This window comes from Podarcis muralis, chromosome 12, assembly GCF_964188315.1.
Source record: "Podarcis muralis chromosome 12, rPodMur119.hap1.1, whole genome shotgun sequence".
NCBI classification, from domain to species: domain Eukaryota; kingdom Metazoa; phylum Chordata; class Lepidosauria; order Squamata; family Lacertidae; genus Podarcis; species Podarcis muralis.
This window is the reverse complement of record NC_135666.1, coordinates 14856124-14881004: the sequence shown is the minus strand read 5'-3', so window position 1 is coordinate 14881004 and position 24881 is coordinate 14856124. Positions and strand designations below refer to the sequence as shown.

General features: G+C 43.6%; 1 protein-coding gene across 4 annotated transcripts in view; it reads left to right on the top strand.

Annotated features, from left to right (window-relative positions):
* The first annotated feature begins 3450 nt into the window (after window positions 1–3450).
* The window catches only part of ESYT2 (extended synaptotagmin 2), a 69255-nt gene continuing 47824 nt past the window's right edge, over window positions 3451–24881 (top strand). For 2 of the 4 annotated variants that reach the window (XM_028750858.2, XM_028750857.2), the window contains exons 1-4: window positions 3451–4030; window positions 21221–21262; window positions 22674–22808; window positions 24552–24628. In XM_028750858.2, the coding sequence (XP_028606691.2) occupies window positions 3656–4030; window positions 21221–21262; window positions 22674–22808; window positions 24552–24628 (629 nt within the window). In that variant the 5' untranslated portion in view covers window positions 3451–3655. The remainder of the gene's footprint in view (window positions 4031–21220; window positions 21263–22673; window positions 22809–24551; window positions 24629–24881) is intronic. The other 2 variants (XM_028750860.2, XM_028750859.2) reach the window with 1 other exon arrangement.

Below are 24881 nucleotides of genomic sequence, written 5' to 3'. Positions count from 1 at the left end.
TACTTCCAGCTGTTTAGTAATGACAACAACAAGATGACTTCTGCCCCACCTCTCTTAATTTATACTGCTGAAATTTAAAAAACTGTGAGGAGGATAATCAGGAGGCAATTTTTGTGTGTGTGCAGAAGACTGTGAGCTCAGTTCAGTTCAATCCTTGTACTATTAAACACATTTAATAGTAAATTATTTTTCCTGAGTTTTAGAAAACACATAATAAAAGTAGAACAATATATACAAAGTTCATTAGAATAATGTCTACAACAGCATTATGTCTGAGTAAGTGTGCAGTGCGTTATATTACAAATAATAATAATAATAATAATAATAATAATAATAATAATAATAATATATTTATATCCCGCCCATCTGGCTGGGCTTCCCCAGCCACTCTGGGAGGCTTCCAACAAAATATTAAAATACAGTAATGCATCAAACATTAAAAGCTTCCCTAAACAGGGCTGCCTTCAGATGTCTTCTAAAAGTCTGGTAGTTGTCGTTCTCTTTGACATCTGGTGGGAGGGCATTCCACAGGGTGGGTGCCACTACTGAGAAGGCCCTCTGCCTGGTTCCCTGTAACTTGGCTTCTCGCAGTGAGGGAACCGCCAGAAGGCCCTCGGCGCTGGACCTCAGTGTCTGGGTAGAATTTGGAATACAAATGTTCAATATAAGCAAAAGTTCCTAAGCAGAATTTAGGCTATTAAGGTATGCCCTGACTCATTGGAGGTTGCGGTAAATGTTGACCCTGGCTCTGAATGCTTTACAGTAATTCTAAGTGTTTGTCTTCAAATGGATCTCAAATGGGTTCTTCTAACAAACAAAGCAGATTACACAAGCCTGTGTAAACCGCCTTGTGTATAATAAAATAAAAAGGCAGTATACAAATTAAAAGTGGAACCCACCCCATGCTTACATTCTACGTTGCTCCTCTACAATCTCAGTCTTAATACCTCAATGGCAGTGCAAGTCATGAAGGAAACAAGAAACTGGCTCTAGTCTTAAGGAGCAGTCCTTGACAGAATTTATAGGGCAGCTGGTAGTTTATTTCAATTAACCCATTTTTATTACTACTAAGGGCTATCCCAGAAGACTGAGGTTTTTTATCTAACATCCAAGAGAATCATACATAAATATAAAGGGAGATAAAAATAAACAGGCAGTATAATTGCAGACCTAGGAGAAGATAGACATCACTTCTGATGGCAGTGGATTTATAACTGACATATTTAACAGTCAGACAAAAAAAAGTCTTATGGGAATTTGTATCCTAAGAGCAGCTGGACAACAATCCACTGGCGAAAATCCTCTCCTGGGATGATTTATTTGGAGCAGCTCTGACTAGTGCTTTTCACCTTACAAGTATTTTGATTTATCCCAAGACCTGTCAATATATGGGGAGGGCTTGGAGCACATAAAAAGTTTGCAGAATTTGAGGCGAAGTCTACAGATAAGCAGTAGCTTCCCTACAATACACTCAACTAATTTGTTTGACCTGGGTGTCTCAAAAAGGCCTGCAGCACAGCACTCCTCTAGTGTGAATAAATCAGCCACCACTTTCCTACTCCTCTCAAATATCCCGAGGTCATAATATGTCCCTGTGTGACACCTGTGCAAATCTCTTAGACATGTTACACAAGTGAACTTCGCTGAAGTGACATCAACTATCCTCTTGCATAAAGAACTAATGGTCTGGTCCTATGCATGTTTTTAAAAATCCTACACACAGAGTCCTCCTATACACAGAGGTGTATTTAGGCCTCAATTATTTAGGAACAGTGAGGAACCTACTAAGGACAAATTGGAGGAAAATATATATGTAGTTGTTTGATCTCCCATTTGGTTGAATGTACATAAATAGACCATAGGAATGATCCACCAGTCAGAGCCAAGTGCGAAATAGTGGCTCAGTGGGACAGACTGAACATAAGGAACAGGCTGCTTCTGACAACACACTCAGCCCAGGAATTTGGTTAATGGCTGTGTACATGCCATACATTTAAAGCACATGACTTGCACAAAGAATCCAGGGAAATGTAGTTTACCTGTCACAAAGCTACAATTCCCAAGACCCTTAACAAACTACAATTCCCAGGATTATTTGGGGAAAATCTTTATGTGCTTTAAATGTATGTCTGTATTTAAATTTCTATACTGCTCTTCATCCGAGGAACACATGTATGCAGCCTCAGACTTTATAATTATTTTACACCCCCCTACCTGACTCCTGATTCCCCCTCCCCAAAAAGCGTTCCTAGCATAGGATCCAAACCTAGGGGCCAAGGTCCCTCTGCCCTCCCCCAATAAAATATTTGAGGGGCCCTCCCCCACAAAAAGTTAATGGGCATTGGGTATTGTGATTCATTAGGCGGGGTGAGGTTTACCTGCCCCCCCCCATATTTTATTGAAGTTGGGATTATGGGATTATCCCTGGATTGAGCAAACCTAATTTACTGGGAGGGAAATAGTGAGATAAGAGCGTGTTTTTGTGGGGGAGCTCATGTGGGTGACGCTACCTAAAACAGGATCTCAAACAGCTTCAAATGCACATTAAAGTCAAATGCACATTAAAGGTGTGGACAAGTCCGGAGTCTCCATATTCACATAGCTGTCAACTTTTCCCTTTTCTTGCGAGGAATCCTATTCGGAATAAGGGAATTTCCCTTTAAAAAAAAAAGGGAAACGTTGACAGCTATGCATATTCAGTGTGAAATAGTACAAATCCAGCCTGACCATCATCACCTCTGACAAATATTACCATCCCCACAGGAGTTTCCACCCCGTGTCTCTAAACTGGTGTAACAATTTGCACTACTACAAGGCAGCACACATAGCAATAAAATGTGAAAGATAAAAAGTCAGGCTCTACATATGCACGGAAGACAGGAGTGCCTGGCGTGCTCTGGTCCATGGGGTCACGAAGAGTCGGACACGACTAAACAACAACACATATATGCACGTAAGACTCAATGCTCTTTTTACCAACATTTCAAACGCTCAAATATAACGTGCATTTGGGTCCCATATCCTTTTATGGAATTGACGGCGGTTTTGATTTTTTTGGGCGCGCGCGCCTGCGTGCTACGCGGGCGGCTTCACGGGATGCGGACCAGCAAGCGGGCGGCGCCACCCCTCGCTGGAGAGTCATCCGTAGGGAGGGCGCCGTGAGGGGTGTGGCTTTGCTCAGATTACGTGACGTGGGCCAATAGGGGGCAGAGAACCGAAGAGGCGGCGGGGTAGACGGAGGAGGGGCCTCTCTCTTCAGAGCCCCGCCCCTCCTCCGTCAGGCAGCCGTTTCTTCTGCTCCATCCCGTCCCCCTTCCGCTTATGGACTGTCCCACAGTCTCCGAAGGACCGCCTCCATTCTTTCTCCCCCCTCTCTTCCCGAGGGAATGGCTCGCTCCGGGCTAGGTGGGTCCCTCCTCCTGCTCCTCCCAACGCCTCAGAAAACCCGGAAGCGGAGGGAGGTGGGGCGATTGTTGTTGTCACTCAGCAACTGTGAGGCGGGAGCGGCGGGGCTGAGCGCGCGCGCGCCTGAGAGAGAGAGAGAGATGCGAGGAGCCGCGGCGGCCGCTGCTGGTTGTGGTGCCTCCCGCGCCCTGCCTCCTCTGCGCCCGCCCTCCGCCGCCGCCGCCGCCGCCGCCGCCACCGCCCAGAGAGCATGATCGGCGCAGGGGCCCAGCCACTGCCGCCGAGCCCCTCCGGGCCCGGCGGGGATTCCCAGCCCTCGGACCCCGCGGAGCCTCCGGCTGCCGCCGCCGCCGCCTCTCCTCCTGAGCCGCCGCCGATGCTGAGCGTCGACTTGCCCGCTCTGGTGTCGCAGTTCGCGCGGAGCTTCGCGCTCATCTTCCCCGTCTACGTGCTGGGCTACCTGGGGCTGAGCTTCAGCTGGGTGCTGGTGGCCCTGCTGTGCGTCTTCTGGGTGCGGAGGCACCGGAGCGGCAAGAGCTCCCGCCTGGGCCGGGCGCTCGCCTTCCTGCAGGACGAGGAGCGCGCCGTCAGGCTGACGGTCTCCACGGGAGACCTCCCCGCGTGGGTGAGTTGCGAGGGAGAAGAAGGGCGGCGGGCGGCGGCAGCAGTAGCCACACCTTCCTTATAACCAGCCCCAGAGGGCGCCCCCTCCCGACAGGCCACGGCAGCCGCCCCTGCAGAGTCACCAGGGGTGGGGAGACTCTTGGGCGCTTCCCTTCCCGCCTTCTGGGCCAGGTGCTCCCTCCCATGGCTGTTGCATCGGCACCCAGTTCCCACCTGGCAGGAGCAGCCCATAATCTTGTGGGCGTGGGTAGTGGTCTTCTTCAGGGCTGCCTTGGCACGCTTTGGGTAGTCTACCCCTCCTTCTGTGGGTTTAGCCCCCAGGTCCAGCTAACCCGCAGTCAGCCCGTTGCCTCTGGCCTGGCACTGGCAATCCTGCCACCACTACCAGCCCGCTTCTGTCCTGCCAAGAAAGGAAACTTGCTGGGGTTGTGGTCCTCAACCATACTCCAGAAGTAAACCCAGTGGTTGTGCTTGAGCTGCTTCACACCTTGCGTCAAAAAATGGACCTCTGTATTTCCTAGTCTGGAATCTCTCTCAAACAGCATTCAGTTGTCTGGAAACATGCAACTAGCCTGGGAGCCTTGACCAGTAATCGTGGGTCTTAATCCAGGAATGTGTGTTTACTTGCTGCCCCGCCCCACCCCCCATTCCGTGTTTTTCTGGGAGGGTTGGTACCTTTCCTAACTCCCGGAGAAACAAATAACATAACTTGGCTTTTTTGAGAAAGTACTGGAGGGTATTTCTCTGAGCCCCACAGTTAGCTTCATTGCAAATAAATAAGTATTCTTGCACTGACAGTCACACCCTAAGCAGCATTCCTGCTTGATCCACCTCCTCTCCCTGTGCTGCATAGGATCTGACATTTCCATCTGAACCCTCAAGGCTTGCATTTATGGACTTTGGCCTGTTATGTGCACACATACCTTACAGAGTACTGTACCTGTTTACCTGAAGGTTTGTAGAAAGAAGAGTAAGCAGCGTGTATTATTCAGTGCACCGCACATGTTGTTGTTTTTCAGCTGTTAACTTGCACGCTTTCAGGCTGATCACATTCTTAAGAATTTAGACAAGTTTGCTTTCCTTAATAACTGAAGATAGCAAAGAGCCTTGTGAGAACTTGATGACTAACATGTTTATTATGGCATAAACTTTCATGGACTACAATCCACTTCATCAGATGTATAAAGTGAAATTCTGAGTTGCAGGAAGATCTTTCCATAGTTGGAGATGGGGAATTGTAAACAGTGAGGTCACCCCAACCATGTACCTTGCAAAGCAGGTTAGCACTTTGTGCATCTGGGGAAGCAGACTGTAGTTCACAAAAGCTGATGCTGCCATTAAAAGCTGATGCCATTAAAACTGACATCTATTAAGATACCACAAGGCTTTTTGTTGTTTTTGCCACTTGAGACTAACATGGCTATTCCCTCTGGAAATTTAATTAAATAGTTTATTGTGTTCCCAAGGAGAGCCCTGCTTTTAAACGCTTCATCTCCGTTAGTATCTGCACGAATTATGGCACAGTAATTTGTGGGTGTGTCTTCCATATATTCACTAGGAACTGTGCAAGCCAGCCTTCAAGACTCTTCTACCATTTTATTAAAAAATAAAATAATCCCTATTTTTATGGATTTGGTATATATTACTAATACACTTTCAGTATGGCATTCACTTGTTTCTGCCCTAACTGCACAAGAAGCTTATACAGTGTGATTTATCCAGGTGAGCTGAGGAGTTGCCAGTCTGAGGACTGGTTGGGAAAAATATTTCTGAGGGCAGCGTATAGGCCTCTGACAGCTGCTTTATATTTTAGGGGGGCTTGCTCACTTTGGTTAGGGATATGGGAACTTAAACTGAAAATCTTTGTTTGGTAAGCAGAAGGGGAATAGGATCTGTCTATGGTTTGGGGCAGGGCTCGTCCTACAATTAGGCTGCGTGAGGCAGCAAATGCTGGGAGGCAGGGAGTGTTTGCAAGGTATTGGGAGAACAGTGCTTTGTGCACCATTCATAGCTTGCCCTGCACCCAGTAAGCTAGCCTTTAGATGCGGTGAAAGATGCTGTTTTGTTGCTAGTGTTGGAGAAAAATTCAATTACTATCAGTCCGTCTTGTCTTTTGCCTCAGGCAGGCCCTTTTTCAGGGAGCACGTTCATGGCATTACATATTATATATACATATACATACATACAATATGTACAAGGAGAAGAGTATTTGTTAGTACAGATACTTGATTGGGATTTCTGGTGATTACAGTGGATCTCTGTGTTGAGAACTATTCTTGGGTAACTAGAAAATCCAGGCTAGGTAGTGTGTTCTGCAAGGGAGATTTATTTTCCAAGATGGCAGGGGTCCCAGATCTTGTCCTTAACAGTTGGGCATCTCTCTTCTCCCTCCTGTAAATCTTTTGTTTTCTTCAGCCATTCTCAGTGTTATTTGTAACTTCTAATAAAGCTTGATTTTGTAATACAAGTCGCGTTGCTAAGAACAACATTAACTGTCAGTATTGGACTGTCTGTTGCCATTCTGAAATTCTGCTCCATTATGAAAGTAAATCCTTAACTAGGAACTTGCAGATTCCCTAATCATTTTTGTGGTTTATCTTTCTTCGAGGTACTCGGGGGCCGTAAGTCTAAGATTTCAGTGGTCTGTGAAGCAGGTGCAAAAAGAGATTCCCCAAATGCAATAACATAAATTGTATGTAAAATGTTGTGTGTGTGTGTGTGTGTTTATATGCATTTTTCTGGGGAGAGAGTCCAGAGTTTTTATCAGATTCTCAAAGAGGTCCATGACCCCGAAAAGGTTAAGAACCACTGATGTAGAAAATTTTAAAAAAGATTTAGCTCCAGATTGATGAAAGCTTCCCTCCTGTTAGGGTGCAGTTGTAACCCCAGTCATTGCCTGGCTGGGCTTAATGGAGCAGTCAGGCTACCTGCTATGAATGCAAACCTGGGTAGAAAGTGTGTGTAGTGGAGGCAGATTGTTGTACCAGCCTGTAGCAGTCAGGCCTGCTTGGGATCATATGGCTCTGCTCCTTCCTGCCCTGGAATACCCTGTTTTGGAGCTTTCTGCTGGCAGTGCTTCCATCTACCCATCAGGTGGAATGGGGTGTTCTGCATCAGCAGAACTGTCATCGCTGTCATCACTCTTCAGTTGGAGGCTGGCATGGCTGGACAGAGGGATTCCTCTGCCCTATCCACCACCATGCCATAGTCTGCAGCAAAGGGGGTTTGCATTATTCTGTAAATTTCGCTGTGTTGAAGGATTCTGTTTAAGCTCAGATTTGTAAAATGTTATAGGTAGGCCTAAGTTGAATTTCAGGTCTTGTTGTTAGGAATGTTTTTGCTCTGCTAAATAGGGGTCCATGTTTTGGTGCTGAGTTATGGCTCAAAAGGATTCAAATATTTAGGGGGGGGGCAGCCTGGCTAAGAAATCAAGGCTCATAGTCATGGCCCTTGTTTTGCCATGGTGCAATGTGCCAGATTCGTGGCCTGCTTTTGTTAGCAGATCTGTGTTTCTGAGATGACTGAACGAAAGCTTCCTGTTGGCTCACACAGGAATGAAACAACAGCAGTAGAATGTGGTAAATCTGGGAGTGGCAGTGGTTGTCTTGGCAATGGAGATGTTTCTCTGTTCACAGATACTTCAGGTTTTTCATCAGTATTTCTGTGTAGATGATGCTCAGAATACATGTATAGTATTTCCAAATCTGGATTGTTGCTTAGTTTTATGAAATGTGTAGAAACTTTAGAAGGGTCATAGAACGTGGCACCTTAGAGAAGTAGATTTACAGTGTAATCCTTTACATGTCTACTTGCAAGTAAGGTACATGAAGTTCAACCCAACTTATTCCCGAGTGTGTATAGATGACTGAGCCTTAAATTGAAGACCCCCCCCCCCAGCTAGGTAGTTTAATTTGGATTTGGAGAGTTCATCTCTGTTGGTGGCTATGAACCAAGTGTCCCATCCCTTGGCTTAAACCAACATGCCTAAAAGCTGCTAAAATATCACTGAGCCCCTTGGAGAAATGACTCTATAATTCTACAAACTGAGTAATATTCAGAGATATGCAGGTAGGAGGAAATTTTAAATTCAGGTTGGCAAAGAACAGCTGTTAAATAGATGCTGACCAAGGTGCAGGTTGATCTGAAGAGAACCAGAATTTAAGCCTGTCATGTATGTTTTTGTAAAGGGTTTAAAAGTTATATTAAACTAAATAATAATGGAATTCAGCCAATGCTTTTCAGATACAAAGGTTGCACACAGTTAAAATTTTGCAGTCCTGCTGTAGTGGAAGTTGGTGTACACCTTTGTTTCAAGATGGTGTACAAGATGTGTTGACATGAGAAGGATCCATGTTAGGACATGGTCACAGTAACCGTGAATGTTGGAATAGGAATTTATTTTAGGATCTGCCAATTTTTGAGACTAGGGTAAATCGAAAAGAGTATACAGTATTTGGGCTAGATTGATACTTTGATGCTGAATACTTGTACCAGTAGACTTTGTTGCTCTGCAAAACAGCCAGATACACCAAGCCCTTACAAAAATGGCCCTAGATATTTTATCAGTGCTAACATTTCTGAGAGACTAAATCATGGATTTTCAAGATTCTAAGTTCTCCTAAGCTTTGCTTTAGGCTGCTTAATGAAGCATGGGCTTCACAAACTACAATGAAATAAGAATACTGCTTGTGCTGCTTTGAATATGAAGAGAAAATTGTCCATTGTAAATATTATGTTTCCTCCCCTTCTTTCTCAGTGGCTACAAAGTTATGGTTTGTGGTTGGCAATATAAATAATCTTAGGTAGCAGAACTAACGATGAAGAATTCAAAAAATTACTTAGTTGAACTTTTGGTAAACTATATTTACAAATTGTTTGTCAGCCTACATCTTCAGTTTGATTTTTATTCATCCAAGACTGGCCTCAGTGGATAATCAATACTTCTTTTTTGCAGTAAAATGTTTGGTCTTCAGCCGTATCACATTTGCATGGAACCAGTCCCATTGAATGACAGGACATCTCAGTAAATAGGCATAGAATTGAACAGTTAGGGTTTAATATCCTGTTCCTAAACAAGTTGCATCCAGGTCTCATTAATTTTGGTGTGTTGGTGGTGCTGTGATCATATATGTGTTATTTAGGAGTAAAAACTTTTTTCAAGGTTGATTGCTGGAGGAATACTGGTCAAAATACAGTAGTAACGTCTTGTCTGTGTAATTTAAACAAATACAAACTTCTCTTGCAGAACTTGTGTGTTTAGAAGAACTTCTGGAAGAATCACTTAGAGTGGCATTCTCTTGTAATGAGTCAGTGCAGTAACTCCCCCCCCCCCCGACTTCTGGTACAGCTGTAAAATTTCTACCAGTAAGTTAGACTTCCTTTCCTAACCATGCTGCTTTAGATGTCAGTTACATTTATTTCAGTGCAACTTATTTGTAACTAAGAGTGTGCTTTCTTTAAAAGTGAGTTTCGTTGAAATTTGTGAGACGTCCCAGTAAATATTGTTGGGTTTGAAGCATTAGAGGTGGTGTTCTAACTCGGTTGAATAAGTGTACAATGAATTTGTTACTAAAAATGAGACTGTAGTTTGTCTTTGGCTGAAAATAACTGTCATATGATGAGCATTACATTGTCATTTGGCTGTCCTTATCGTATAGCAGCATGGCTTAAGCAATATATTTCCGCTAGTTCAAAGGCAAGCTCCTTTGCATGTCAGAGTAATTAGATTATATCCGCTAACATCTGTAGAAAGCATTTTTTAGTTGAATCAGATTCTTAATAATGAAGATATTAACTAGTGCAATGCTTAGCATACCTCTTCCTAATGCTATTTTCATAACCTTTATATTCCATCAGCTAGTTGTCAACACGACTGTCCTTACTCAAGCTTGGCTGTGTTGTGTGATTGTGATACAGCACCAAGTGTTAAATTGAGCCTTGTGTATTTCAGCAGTCCTTTTTTCACCCCAAGCCTCTAATAGTGCAGTTCTAAAAATACATGAACTTATGCTTTAGCATGTTCCAAATAGCTAAATTCTGCAAGAATTAACAAAGCTGTGGCCCAATGAGATGGTGTTAGCCTGATTCTGAGAGGAGAGGAATAACACTTGAATATGCTTGGACATGGATGTTCAGTTACCAGGTATGCATGCCTTGATTTTTCTCAATAAGACTTTGCCAGTGTGAAGTGCCACATGATACTTTCCCTGTAATTAATAATGGAAACTTTGTATGTCCTTTATGCTCACATGACGAAAGTATGAGAGTAGCTGTGCCTATCACGTGGTTCAAACATTCTTCCTGTCATGCTGCACTCCACAGTAGCCCCCTCTTCAAATGTTGTTGTAATGCAAATGTTCTATGGCAGAAGTTAATAATCCAGTGCACAAATTTAAGGTTCCATAAATTGTGTGAGGTTTCTTTTGTGTGTGTGTGAACCTGCTGATAGAGTAGATAGCATGGCTTCGTTTCTGGTTTGTTGTGATGTTAACTTCCAGTTGAAATTCATTCATTCAGACTTTAGAAAGAAGCTACGGCTTGTCTGTCAGTTTGTGTCTTCACTAAGCCAACTAATGTAGACGTGCTTGTCCAGTTTCTTTCAGGGCATTATTAACTTGTGGAGCACTTCTAGGCCATGTGTAAAGTGCAGGTACCACTTCTATTTGTTGTGGTATTTACAGGCTTCGTTTGGTTAGTTGCTAAGTGAGCTATACCAGGTCATCTGTTCATTGCCATTGCTTGTGGTATTGAAATTGATTCTCTGTTCTCAAGTCATTTTAGTGGAAAACAGCTTTCATCTTCTGCCTTTACTGCCTTCCAAAGCTTTCTCTCCCGTTTAGAAAAGAAAGGATCTTTAAAATGAGCTTAAACTTCTATCACAGCTGCTCCAGCTCCCCCCCCCCCAACCAGTCAGTCCTAGCTTCTACAGCATCCCCTACTTTTTTATCTTTATCTTCTTATATTTTGTCTGTTGACTTAGATCCTTGGGAACATGCGAATGGCACCACTTCCTCAATTGTTCTTGAGACTTGAATTAATGTAGCACTGCACATAAAATCTTGCCAAATAGCATTCCTGGTTGCTTCTGAATTGTTTGTCCTGAGATTGCCAAGAGTGGTCTGATTTGTCAGTATTTTGAAGTTTAAAATATGCTGTGTTGCTTCACAATACTCCAGATATTTTATTTTATTTATTTGATAAAATTTATATATTGCTTAATTGACCAAAAAACCCCAAGTGGTTTACAAAAACAGCATAAGATATTCAATAAAAATGCAGCTAAAATTAAACATTAAAACAATTTGCCATAACATTTTTCAAAATATTCCTAAAGTGAGAAGTTTTAAAACAAATATACCGTACATCACGTGTTAATAGTGCATTTTAAAATTGCATGTCAGGGTAAACTTGCCTAAACAATTTTTTTATTAGGCATTGAAAGCAATACAGTGAATGTGTCTGCCTAAAATTAATGGGCAGAGAATTCCAGAAAGTAGGTGTTGCTTCACTGAAAGGTTGATTCCTTGCAAATGAATGTAGAATGGGCATTATGTTTCACAGTTTTATAAAAATGCAGCACTGGTCTCACTATCTAATTCTGTACTATTGTACATTTTAAGCATTTATTTATGCAGTTTCATGAAATTTTGCTTACTGTACCCTTGTTTTCTTGACATCCTGCAGACTTTGTCAGAATTGGGCTGGCACACTTTTGAAATAGAGTACCTGACATGAAATTCAAGCAGCTTTGAATTAATATGCTGTCAATCCAGTTGTTTTTAGGGATTGGCAAAACAGCATGGGAGCTGAATGGCAGATTTTTCTTGACAGATTATATGTTTATATTTGTGTTGCTTATATGAATGTTGCCTTAGGAAAAATGACTGTACTGCTCTTGAAACCAAAATAGATCTAGGTGGTATAGTCAAAGCACCTTTTCATCTCTCTCGCTATTTTTACTTTGTTTGTTTGTTCTGGATGTTTTCTCAAAATCTTGGCTCTTCAGCCAAATAGCAGGCATAATCATGGGCCTGCAGAGAGGCCAGGGGATCACATAATTAAACCCAGAGAGCCCTAAAGGCAGGACCCTCAAGGTATCCAATGTGATCTGTGCAACAGAACAAGTCCCCAAGACATTAGCCCACCTTATCCTAAGAGTTTGCTGCAGGCAAGAGTGCAGAAGTGAATAAGATGCCCCATATCGGACATGCCTGCCTGCAGCCTTCAATTTTGTTTCCCCCCCATCTTTATTAAGTTTAATTAACAGCAGATTCACATGTATGATACTTCACAAAACAACAAAAATAAATCCATTCGTTCCTATGCAGTTCATTAGCAGCCTTAAACTTTGACCGTCTTTTGTCAACCCAGGGGCGCTGGTAAAGTTTCAGAGGTGTACAAGAGTCAAAACTGTTCAGATTTATGCTGTTGAATATCTGGACCAGTGGTCAGCAACCTAAGGGCCACGGGGGTCATTTAACCAGCCCATGAGCTGCCCCCGAACCGAGCTGCTGCTCGGTGAGTCCCCACGCACTGCGCTAAACCAGCGCAGCATGGCGCAGGGACTCGCTTCCATGCCACCGGAAATTGCATGTGCGTGCGCTCTGGCTCATGGAGGGATCTCTGCTGGAGTGAACCGGCCCAGGCAAGGTAAACCTTGCCGACCCCTGATCTGGACTATAAAACACTAAGGGAATAGCTTTTTGTACAGGAACATTATTCTAGCCCAGCTGAGTCTGTAACCTGGATTTGGTAGTAGCATTTTGGACAGGCAAAATGGAAGGTAGCGTGCGGTTTAGTTGGAAAGCACATCTTTTGGACACAGAAGCCACCCCAGTTCAATTCCTGGCATTTCCATTTAAAAGGACATCAGGCAGTGGTGATGGAAGAGACTACTACCTCAGTCCTTGGTAGTCTGCCAGTTCCAGCTGAAAGTGGACAGTACTGGTCTGACTTGGCATGTGGCTAGCTTCATATTTATATATGTTCATATAAATACTGTTATCTCCTCTGACAACGCTGTGTAGACAAGTCCAAAATACATGTTCATGAATCATTAGGGACACTTGGTAGTGTATACAAACTTGGCCTCTGGACAGAATGTATTTCAAGTAAATATTGCTAAGGGTGTACCTCTTTCTAAGTAGTTTCTCAATGTTACAGTACTTGCTATACTACTCTGTTAAACTGTACTTTCACTTCTTTTATCTCTTGGTTCTCTGTGCAAAGGAATTAGGTTTCCTCAAAGTTTTTGCTGATGCCGCTGTGCTCCCTTTATTGTTTAAGTGTAGAGATTAATGGTAGTCCCACCCTCATTTTTATGGCCGTATGATCACGGATAGTTCTGTTTCGAAATTATTGCCTATAGACATGTACTCTGCACATCTGGCATGGGAAAGAATGGAAAGTGTTACTATGGGAAGCTTGAATCTTGGTTCAGCATCCAGTCTCTGTGTGTCTGTGGCCATGCACTGCAATATATGTTGTGACTGAGGGAGACGGTTTGGTCAACTCCCTTCTGTGTCCCAGATCTAAGCTGCAGCTGCACATTGCGCAGGAGGCATCGGGGTGTTCTTAAGACTTGCTGAATTGATAATGCAAAATAATTAAACTTAATTTTGGTCTCTATAAAACAGCTTTCAAAAATGACTGCCCCGCCTCTCTTTTGCTTTGCTTGCTTCTGTCATTTATTACATTAATGCTCTTATTTGTATGAATCATGTTAGCACGCAGTCTTGAGTTCAGGAAAAAAAAGTCTCATGAGATGTGGCTTAATGACTAAGCCTTTTTCAAAACTAAGCTCTCCCATCTGCCTAGAAATAAAACATGTACTGCCATTTCTCTGTAAACAATATGTCTTTGCAGTTGTTTGCCTCTTAAAAAAAAAAGGTTTAAATAAATCCCAGTCAAGACGGTTGCTGCATAGCAGTAATGGCATATGTTTTTTAGCATATCCAGCTACATTGTAGGAAACCAAATTGCCCGTTGTTATTAGTAGGTAAGGTAAAGGACCCCTGGACGGTTAAGTCCAGTCAAAGGCAACTATGGGGTGCAGCGCTCATCTTGCTTTTCAGGCTGAGAGAGCCAGTGTTTGTCTGCAGACAGCTTTCTGAGTCATGTGGCCAGCATGACCAAATTGCTTCTGGTGCATGGAGGACTATGATGAGTGCCAGGGCGCATGGAAACACTGTTGACCTTCCCACTGCAGTGGTACCTATTTATCTACTTGCACTGGTGTGCTTTTGAACTGCTAGGTTGTCAGAAGCTGGGTCAGAGGAACGGGAGCTCACCCCGTCCATGTAAATAATAAATACTAAATTATAGAGAGATCTGGATTGAAAACAGCATGTCAATGACAAGCATGAACAATTCCAGATTGAGGAAAAACTACATTTTTGTGCTACAAATGGGTTAGAGTGCACACAGCTCTAGTTTGCTCTAGTGTTTACCCCAGAGTAGCTTGTTTCTCATTGGAGGCAATACAACAAATTGCATAATGTGGATTACATGAGCATAGATGCCAGACTATAACTGAATATGTATTTATTTGTTGTATTTCTAGCCCATGTTTCTGTTCAAAAAGTAAGTCCAAGCTGGGAAAGAAAATATTAGCATATGAAATGGAGTATTAAAACATATGGTAAAACCCTCATAAAAATGTAGCTTTTATATCAGCATATCTAACAAAAATTTAAAAAGAAGAATTGATTAAAGAAACTTTACTTTTGTTTAACCCAGCACTCTGTGGAATAATAATTGTAGTTCTGGTGAAGCTCCTTAGAAAGGGAGTTTCAAGAGTTAGGGTGATGTAACTCAACCCTAGTCTCTGCTCAAGTAAATACTGGGGAAGAGTTCATTCAGGAGAAAATGCTGTATAAGTTACACCAGGGGTCAGCAAACATTTTCAGCAGGGGGCCGGTCCACTGTCCCTCAGACCTTGTGGGGGGCCGGACTATATTTTGGGGGGGGGGAATGAACGAATTCCTACGCCCCACAAATAACCCAGAGATGCATTTTACATAAAAGGACACATTCTACTCATGTAAAAACACGCTGATTCCCGGACCGTCCATGGGCCGGATTTGGAAGGCAATTGGGGCGGATCCGGCCCCCGGGCCTTAGTTTGCCTACCAATGAGTTACACCATGAATTGTACCCAGCAAGTAACAGGCAAGCAGTGCAACAAAATTCAGCACATTTTTGGCAGCCCACTCAGAATAGTAGGTGTACAGCAAGGCTGTTCTAGAACATGCTTATTTAGAAATTCTAAGGCTAGAATCTGAAGCATTTGCATGCTGTACGGATTTCACATTTGAACATGTAAATTCCGCTCCTGGCAATGGCCAAATGATCAATAAGTTTGGGCAACAAAATTTGAAGTGTGTAGGAAGAAACCTCGGGTTACAGAGGGTTGTATCTAAGTGCTAGCCTTGCTCACAGTAGATGCACTGAAGTTAATGGACATGGCTAACTTGGGTTCATTCATTTCAGCGGGTCTGCTCCAAGAAGATCTTAGTCGGATTCAACCTAGGATATTTAATCACCTGTTTTGCGTTTTGCTTTACTGTGCTCAATATGCAACAGAAAATTACCTGATTTGGAAGTGGATTGATTTATGGCTGCAATAACTCGCAATCACACATTTCACATACTGTATACTTCACATGTTTGTGCATCCCCACACCTAGAACAAAAGCTTCTGTTCACCCCAGAAGCAGCCATTGCTGTCTCCTTGCTTCTGAGAGCTTAGCCTGTCTTTAGCATTTGGTACTGCTGGGACAACAAACAAACAAACAAATCTCTTTTCACTGCCTGCATCTTTATTTAGGGATTTTGCAGGGCAACATTAGATGTGCTATTTACCGTAGGCACTCACTGGTGCTTTGCCCCTCAGCAGGTTTTACGATGGGGCCATGAATGTATTTGGAATAGCAAGGAGTCCAAATTTTACACAGGATAAAAAAGCAACTTCTGCCTGCCTGCGCTGTGTTTTCCTCAATAGGCTGTTCCAGCTCAGATGTGCCTGATGTTGTGCTAAGCTAAGCAGAGCTCTTCCCAAGAGACTGTCATTCCCCTGACTTACGTTGAGCACTTTTTGTTGTTGTTAATTTGTTGAGGAAGAGGTATGTTTCTCCCTATGTATCCAGTCTTCACTGCCCAGAGTCCGGCTGTATGGATTGTAGATAACTGTACAGGGTACATGCCAGACAAGAACGGAAGGACTGCAATACACCATCTGTATCAATTAGTGTTTTGTTAAGTGCTTCTCTTTTTGGTTCCTAGAAGGGCTACAGGGTACCGAAGGAGGAAATGTGTTGAACCTCTTGCAGTGTTTACATACAAATTGAGAACTAGCTGCCTGCGGATGGTTGACGGTGTTGTGATATCTAGGATATGTTTGATGCCTAAAATAGAACAGAGGCTTGCATTTCTCATGGTGTTTGAACATGCTGTAAAACTTGTCATATCTTAAAATAATGATGCATTAGAATTAGAGGTTTGGGGAGGAACTGGCAGCTGAAGCACACAGAAGAGTATTCAGAAGAAGAAAGGAAGATAGCTGTTTAAGGAACCAGTGGTACCTACAACACAGTGGCTGAAGAGGAATGCTCTTGTCCAGAGCTCAGGTCAGCCTGGAAGAGGATGCTATAAGGCAGTGTTTCCCAACCTTGTGCCTCCAGCTGTTTTTGGACTACAATTCCCATCATCCCTTGCCACTGGTCTTGCTAGTCAGGGATGATGGGAGTTGTAGTTCAAAAACAGCTGGAGGCACAAGGTTGGGAAACACTGCAGGCCCTTGTTGCTGCTTAGACCTCCCAGGTGGGGTGGCTTTTGGTTCTGGAGTGTATAGTTGCTGCCACCTCCTGCTCCTCAGCTGATGAAAGCTCTCCCCAGCCTCCATTGACGCTTCCTCCTTAGCAGGAAAGGGGAGGAGGAGAGCCAGTATACTTTAGCCCCCTCCTGAAGTGGTGGAAGTCAGGGCAGAAAGGTGAGATGTGCCCTTCTCCAACTCAGGTTCCCCTCTTTCTTCCTTCTCTTCCTACGTTAGAGCCTGCCATTCAGTGTAAACATTGCTCAGCTATTATATCAGGCAGCTTCCTGAGCATCAGTTTTGTGTGTGGCCATTTCACTGTTGAACTGATAGGCATTCAACTTCCTGATCTCTCTCTGTTGGAGGGAATAACTTTACAATTATCTTGAAACACGTATTCATCACTTGTTCATAAACTGGTCTCATTACATTTCCGCTTATTGTTGTAATCTTACGCTTTAACCCCTATGTAAGCTAGTCCATGACTTGTTGCCGAAAGAGTTTTTTTTAAATTGTAAATGAAAAGGTAATCAAAGCCACAAAGCTGAAGGGGTAAAAAAGGAGTTGTGTCTGAAAGGGACTAAATAAATGTTTTGCAAATGAGGGTTTTAAGAAAAGTAGCTGATTGATGGTTTAGAGACTTACAGTGGTACCTCGCAAGACGAACGCCTCGCAAGACGGAAAACCCGCTAGACGAAAGGGTTTTCCGTTTTGGAGGCGCTTCGCAAAACGAATTTCCCTATGGGCTTGCTTCGCAAGACGACAGCCCATAGGGAAATCTCCGGGACAGCGGGGAAGCGCAGCGCGTCTTCCCCGCTGTCCTTGGACCTCCTCCGAAGCCTGGCGGCGGGGCGGGGACACCTCCTCCCGCCGCCGCCGGGCTTCGGAACGATGCCCCGATCCCGGGCGGCGGGGCGGGAATGCCTCCCCCCGCCGCCCGCCATCGGGACGATGCCCCGATCCCGGGCGGCGGGGCGGGAACGCCTCCCCCCGCCGCCCGCCATCGGGACGATGCCCCGATCCCGGGCGGCGGGGCGGGAATGCCTCCCCCCGCCGCCCGCCATCGGGACGATGCCCCGATCCCGGGCGGCGGCGGGGGGGGAACGCCTCCGCCGCCGCCCGCCATCGGGACGATGCCCCGATCCCGGGCGGCGGGGGGGGAACGCCTCCGCTGCCGCCCGCCATCGGGACGATGCCCCGATCCCGGGCGGTGGGGCGGGAACGCCTCCCCCCGCCGCCCGCCATCGGGACGATGCCCCGATCCCGGGCAGCGGGGCGGGAAGCCTGGGCGCGCTGATCTTGGCGCGCCCAGGCTTCGGCATGCTGGCACCTGTCCGCAAGCAGCGGCAGTGCTGCCGCTGCTTGCGGATAGGTCCCCGAAGCCTGGGCCGGTCCTGGACCTCTTCTGAAGGCCGGCGGGGGGCAAAAGTCTTTGCTCCCCCCTGCCTGCCTTCTCGGGAGAGCGGAGAAACGCAGCGCGTTTCTCCGCTGTCCCGGAGGGCTTTTGAAGGCAGGCGGGGGGGAGCAAAGACTTTCGCCCCCCGCCAGCCTTCAGAAGAGGTCCAGGACCTCTTCTGAAGGCTGGCGGGGGGCGAAAGTCTTTGTCCCCCCTGCCTGCCTTCCCAGGGGCTTTTAAATCGCCCCGGACAGCGGAGAAGTCCTCCGCTGTCCCGGGCGATTTTAAAATGCCGCCCGTCAGCATTTTAAGATCGCCCCGGACAGCGGAGACGTCCTCCGCTGTCCCGGGGTTTTTTAAAATGCTGGGGGTGGGAAGAAAAGCCCTTGTCCCCCCCCCCAGCCTTCAGAAGAGGTCGGGGGACAGACTGTCCCCGGACCTGGTCTGAAGGCGGTTTCCCTAGGAACGCATTAATTGATTTTCAATGCATTCCTATGGGAAACCGTGCATCGCAAGACGAAAAACTCGCAAGACGAAGAGACTTGCGGAACGAATTAATTTCGTCTTGCGAGGCACCACTGTACCTTGAATTCCTGTAACCTGAAATAGTTAAAAAATGTGCTTAAAAAACAACTACAACACCTTTTTCAGTTTACTAGGTTTGCTTCAGAGTTAAGAGCTACACAAAAAAGGTTATTTAAAAACAGCAAAGAGCTCTGGCAGCACTTTACTAACCATTGTGGACAAAATGGCTAGAACACTGAGGAAGATCTCAGCTATTATATAAACATTTCAGGTTATTCCATTCACTTCTCAGTTGCTTCCCAGGTAGATCGATTCTAGTGTCTTTTAGTTAGGGTTAAATTCTAGTTTTCATTCAGAGCACAGAAGATACACTTAATTTTCTGAAGCATAAATGAATAGCCTAAAAAAATTCTGTGGAGACATCACCCTTTTAATACTGTCGCTGTCTGTTTGTTTTAGACTTGATTGCCCCATGTGTTTGAACTCTATATAAATAAAATATTGTGTTCTACTACTTAGAAGCACCCGGTATACATTATTGATGGTTCTCATGTACTTAAGCTCATTACGTATGACAACTGTTTGGAGCAAATAGCCCTTTTAGTGAAGGTGTTACAGATTTGAGATGAAATAAAAGTCTATGAGCAAGCAAATTTAAAAATCCTTTATTAAAGAAACAATGTCTATGACCAAGCAGATTAGAAAATCTTTTATTAAAGTAACAGTCATCCTTTTTTTTTTTACCACAATGAGCCAGCACTAGCAGTAAAAATAAAACCAACTAAGCTTGAAGAGAACGAGGCCAGCAAATTGACGTACTTTTTTATTTGTGGACTGCCAGTAGTCTTAAGAAATAGAACAGTGCAGATGTAGGCACTTGATCAGCCATAGGCAAACTCCGGCCCTCCAGATGTTTGGGACTATAATTCCCACCATCCCCAGCTAACAGGACCAGTGGTCAGGGATGATGGGAGTTGTAGTCCCAAACATCTGGAGGGCCGGAGTTTGCCTATGCTTGTACTTGATCATTTAAATATGGATCAAAGTTGGTTAGCAAGCCATAGTTATATCTGTGGCTTCTCTACTGTACTTTTTAACTGTAGTTAAGGCCACTGTAGGTAGATTGGGGGAAATTTGCATTCAAAAGAAGGGAGAGATGGTGCATATATACAGCTGCCAAGGATCTAACTATGGTTATGATGGGGCTTGATAACAAATATCTGTCAAACATTTTGAAATACAGTGGTACCTCTGGTTATGTACTTAATTCGTTCCGGAGGTTCGTTCTTAACCTGAAACTGTTCTTAACCTGAAGCACCACTTTAGCTAATGGGGCCTCCCGCTGCTGCCGTGCTGCCGGAGCACGATTTCTGTCCTCATTCTGAAGCAAAGTTCTTAACCCGAGGTACTATTTCTGGGTTAGCGGAGTCTGTAACCTGAAGCGTACGTAACCCGAGGTACCACTGTACAGATAATCATTTTGTGCAGGGGTTCCATTCCTGGGCCCTGTGCACATCAGTGGAGTGTGCGTAAGCCAGCCCTGCTATGCCCCCATTCTGCCCTCTTCTCAGTCGCCCGTCAGTTAGATGCACGCAAAATGGTCACTGCCTGTACAATATAGTTCAGTTCAGATGACTTTCCAAAGCATGGTCCTTGAGGATAAGAGATAACTTGTGTGCGCCTGCACACTTGTTCTCCTTTCAAGCACAACTTCACTTGGTAGTTTAGCAAAGCATAGGTTGTGTTTACATCTGAACTGCACACTCTTTTCCAGGCTTGCCCTCCAAACCATGACCAGAAACCACTTCAGATTATGGTGTAACTGACCGATTTGGACAGTGCAATGATTTACGATTAGTGCTAAACTGCAAACGATGTGCTTGATTTTGTGGGTGGGCAAATGCACAAACCTAGATGAACCTTTGCAGAACAGCATACAATGGCAGCATCAGATACACAATGCTGTTCTAACATTTGAAGATAATAGTTAAAAGGTCACCAGTCAGGATTTATCTTTGGATGGGTAATAAGAAGGTGGGGGTTGGGGAGGCACAGGGATAACTAGCTTTCAGAACAACCTACTTGCAGGGGTAACGGAAGAATATCAATTTTTGGGAGCAAGCAAAGTAGACAAACTATCCCTAGTCTCCTGGTATGAGCCAGTAATAGTAATTGGACATTATTACTTAACAGAGTAAATTAGCTGTGGCAACCAGACCCATGATTTCTCCATGTAAAAAAGATAATTGCCAAACTGGATTGTACCATATTTATGGTACTCCATGACCCTGTTGTACTTTCAGTGGCAGGGTCACCAGGTGAAGGGTTTGGCCAACAAGTGTAGAAAACGTTTCAAGCCTGGTCATGAACTTGTATGGTGCAGTTCATCAGCCTTGAAGTCCTTGACTCATGTTCACAGTGATTGTGACCTTGTGTGTTTCCATTTTTCTTTTGGTTAGGTGCACTTTCCAGACACAGAGAGAGCAGAATGGCTGAACAAGGTAAGTTATTCTTTCCTTGCCTGGAAGTTCCTTTGATTGTCATTTTTGTCTTTTGACCAACTCTTATTACCTATACTTGGTGCAGAAGCTCAGAGTATCTTGTAAGGGACTTGAAGAGAATAGAAAGGAGTTTATCAACTCCTCCTCATGTTGGCAGCCATAACTTCATGCTAATTAGTTCTCACATATTTGCAGGAGAAGTGATGGGGAACCTTATAGCTTTTGGGGTCCCTTCTCAAATGAAATTCCTGAGTCTGTATTGCAGAGGGAAAGCTCCCAGGGTGATGAACAGATAATTTATTGGAGAGGCTTATTTTCTATAACTGATTTGTCAATCCTACTATCATGGGGAAATGTTTTTAATGCAGATGTAAGCCTTTAGTTGATCCTAGTGCCCTAACTTAGGGGGAAACACCAAATTGTTACTGCTAAGCTGAGTTAGAGGACAATATGAGGCAACATGTCTGATTTCCGTAATCCAGTGACTGCATCACAGGTAGAATCTTCCGACCATGACTGGATGTGTGTGAAAGTGAGAGTGTTGTCCAATCTGCCCCTTCATCATAGTCCTCCCCTCCATATTTTCCTCCCTTCATGCTTTCCTCCCTTCATTTTGTGTGTGTGTACTCAAAATTTCATAGACGTACGAAGTACATATGTAGCCCTTTGCTGTGCAGTTTGATGTGAGAGGCTTTCCTGGTGCTGCTGCTGACGTTCTCAGTGCTGTGCTTTGCAACCCTCTTGCCCCAACACCTTCGTTCTCTAGGCAGGAGAGTGTTTAATGTCACATTTAGTTTGTGTCCCGTCCCCCCCACCCCCGCATTTATAATAAGACTTTCACACTGCAGCATCACTCAGTTATAAGAAGGGAAGATGATGTGATATCAGCTGTTTGTTGCATCACCCCTCTTACTGCCCTCCTTTCTTTGCCTTCTTGCAGCTAGTGTGGGGCCTTGAATTCTTATGCTGTGCCATTGCAGAATATGAAGCATGGCCTTTCAGCTTTTAGTGCAACTGCACAGAAAATGGACTCTAGTATGATCTTCTATGGCTTAACGTTCCATGGACCTTTATAGCCACAGAGATCTCAAGATGCCCATTCTTTTATGTATGTTACTTTCTCACTTCTATGGAGCATCTCTGATAGGAGTGCATGTCCAAAAACATTTTAGGTAGTCATATATTACATTAAAACATGAAAAAAGTTAAGTGAAAGAAGTACACAGACATCTTAGTTATATGGAGCACAGCAGATGAATTTTCCTGGTTGTAGCCTTTATGAGGCTGCTAAGGCAACTGAAGGTGATATAAAATGGGAAATTGTACACAAAACTTTTCAATGAAATACTTCTACTTATGCTATAGTGTGTTACAGCAAGAACCTACAAATGCCCTTTTTTTTCTTTCTCAGACTGTAAAACACATGTGGCCTTTCATTTGCCAGTTCATTGAGAAACTTTTCCGTGAAACAATAGAACCAGCAGTGAGAGGAGCAAACAGCCACCTGAGCACCTTCAGCTTCACAAAAATTGATATAGGGGATCAGGTAAGTTTCTTCTAGACTGTGCATACTGTCTAGACACTTGGAACCTTGTGTGAATTAGGGTGCCGGCTATTTTCTTCAGAGCGATTATGGGCAAAGAGTGATTACGGACAAGGTGGTAATGTACAAAAACAGCTATAAGTTCATTTATTCAGTTTGACCAGAGCTCGTGTTTTGGCAATATTTTCCTGGAGATGATTATTTCAAAAGCGATATTTTGCTTTTCTGGAGGAGGGAAGATTGTAGTGTTGTTGTTGTTGTTGTTGGTTGTTATTGATTACCTGTCCTTTACCTTAAGCTCCCAGGGCAGGTTACAACATTAAAACACAACATTACAACACAATATTAAAAACTCTTTAAAACAGCTTACAATGCACTTGATGTGTTTCATGATATTTTTGTTGAGGAATTTTCTTATTTCGCTACTGTACTGAGATGATTGTATCAACTCATTGTGTGTTTGAAGAAACAATACCTATTTTAAACTAAATATTTATACGAGTCTTGTAGTATTGTCAATTGGCCGCAACATCTTTACATATTTTTGGCCGTATTCCAGTACGTTGGTGTTAACTGTCATCTTTGCCTTATGCTGAAGGCAGTAGATTTTTTTTATTACAATTTTTTAGATGACTTTGCTCTTCCTGTCTTGTTTGTGGTCAGTCAGAGGCTTAATTGGTGTTGTGGTGTTGCTGTGATAACAGAAGTGGAAGCATTTCAGAATGTAAACTACTGTACTTGTGTTACAATATTATCTAAATTTTTTTTAATGCAATCTAGATGCCTAGATTGGACCAACATTTTTCCATTATCCTTTGGAAAAACTTGCTCACAGCGCAGGCGTACAAGCACTTCTGTTCAGAGCAGATACTGGTTGATTGCTCAGCTGAGCTGTGTGTTGTTCCCGGTCATGAATCTGCTCTGCGGATTGTAGTTCAAACATTAGTTATTTGGTTAACCATATCTCACAACCCACACTGTAAACATTTGGGCAAAAATAGCCTTGATAGATCTTGTAACACCGCTTCTGCTTATTGATTGATGTGGAAGATGTGTTATGACCAAAATGAGATACGCCATTTGTATTTCTCTCTTAAACAGAATTGAAGTACAAACTTGGAGTAGAAACGGTGTAGTAGGTGGGAGGGGAGCAATTTTATAGAACGCTCCTTTTTCCTTTCAGTTTTCTGTTATTCCAGTTTCTAAAACAAAACTCCCTAGAAACTGTATGGAATAGCATCATTATATTTACGAGAAATGACAAAATTCATCCTTGCCTCCTTTGAGTTGGGAATCGAACTTCCTGTTTATGTGGAACACTGAAGGTGGCATGCAAAATGCCTATTTGGGCTGAAATGTGTAGGTTTAACACAGTAATAGCATCTTATACATTGATGGTGAAAGTAGAGCCAATTCTCTTCCACTTTACAAAAGCATCCTTGCCAGGTTGCTTGGATCCAGTTCTTATTCGCCGCAAGTGATCAGGTGTGCTGCGTTTCAGTGTTTCTGGTACAGTATATGTCATCATAGGACAAATAAACCCTACACATTTTGATATAATGCTAATGCTTTTTATTACTCATGCAGTTTTCCTACACGGATTTTGTTCATAGTGACACATCCAGAATAAGAGGGGCATATTCCGTTAGGTGGCATTTCTGAATCTGTGTCCACGTCAGACAGCATTTCACACTTGATGGGATGATTTTAAGAGAATAATTACTTAAAACATATTTTTCTCTTTAGCCTCTTAGGATTAATGGTGTTAAAGTGTACACTGAAAATGTGGATAAAAGGCAGATAATCTTAGATCTTCAAATCAGGTAAAACTGTCAAAATGTATACGTCACAAGTTTAAATTTCTCAAGTTTTGTATTTTTAAACAATGTTTCATTTTCCATTGGGATTTTTTTTTTTTTTTTGGCAAAATGCTTCCCTGTGCAGGAAAATACATTTTTGTTTACATGATAAAAAATTTTAGAAAACCACTAAGGGTTTTGATAGCATGAATATGTAACATTAAGCAAGGTACTATTGTGCACAGAAATAAAAAAAGAAGTTACACACATTTTTTGA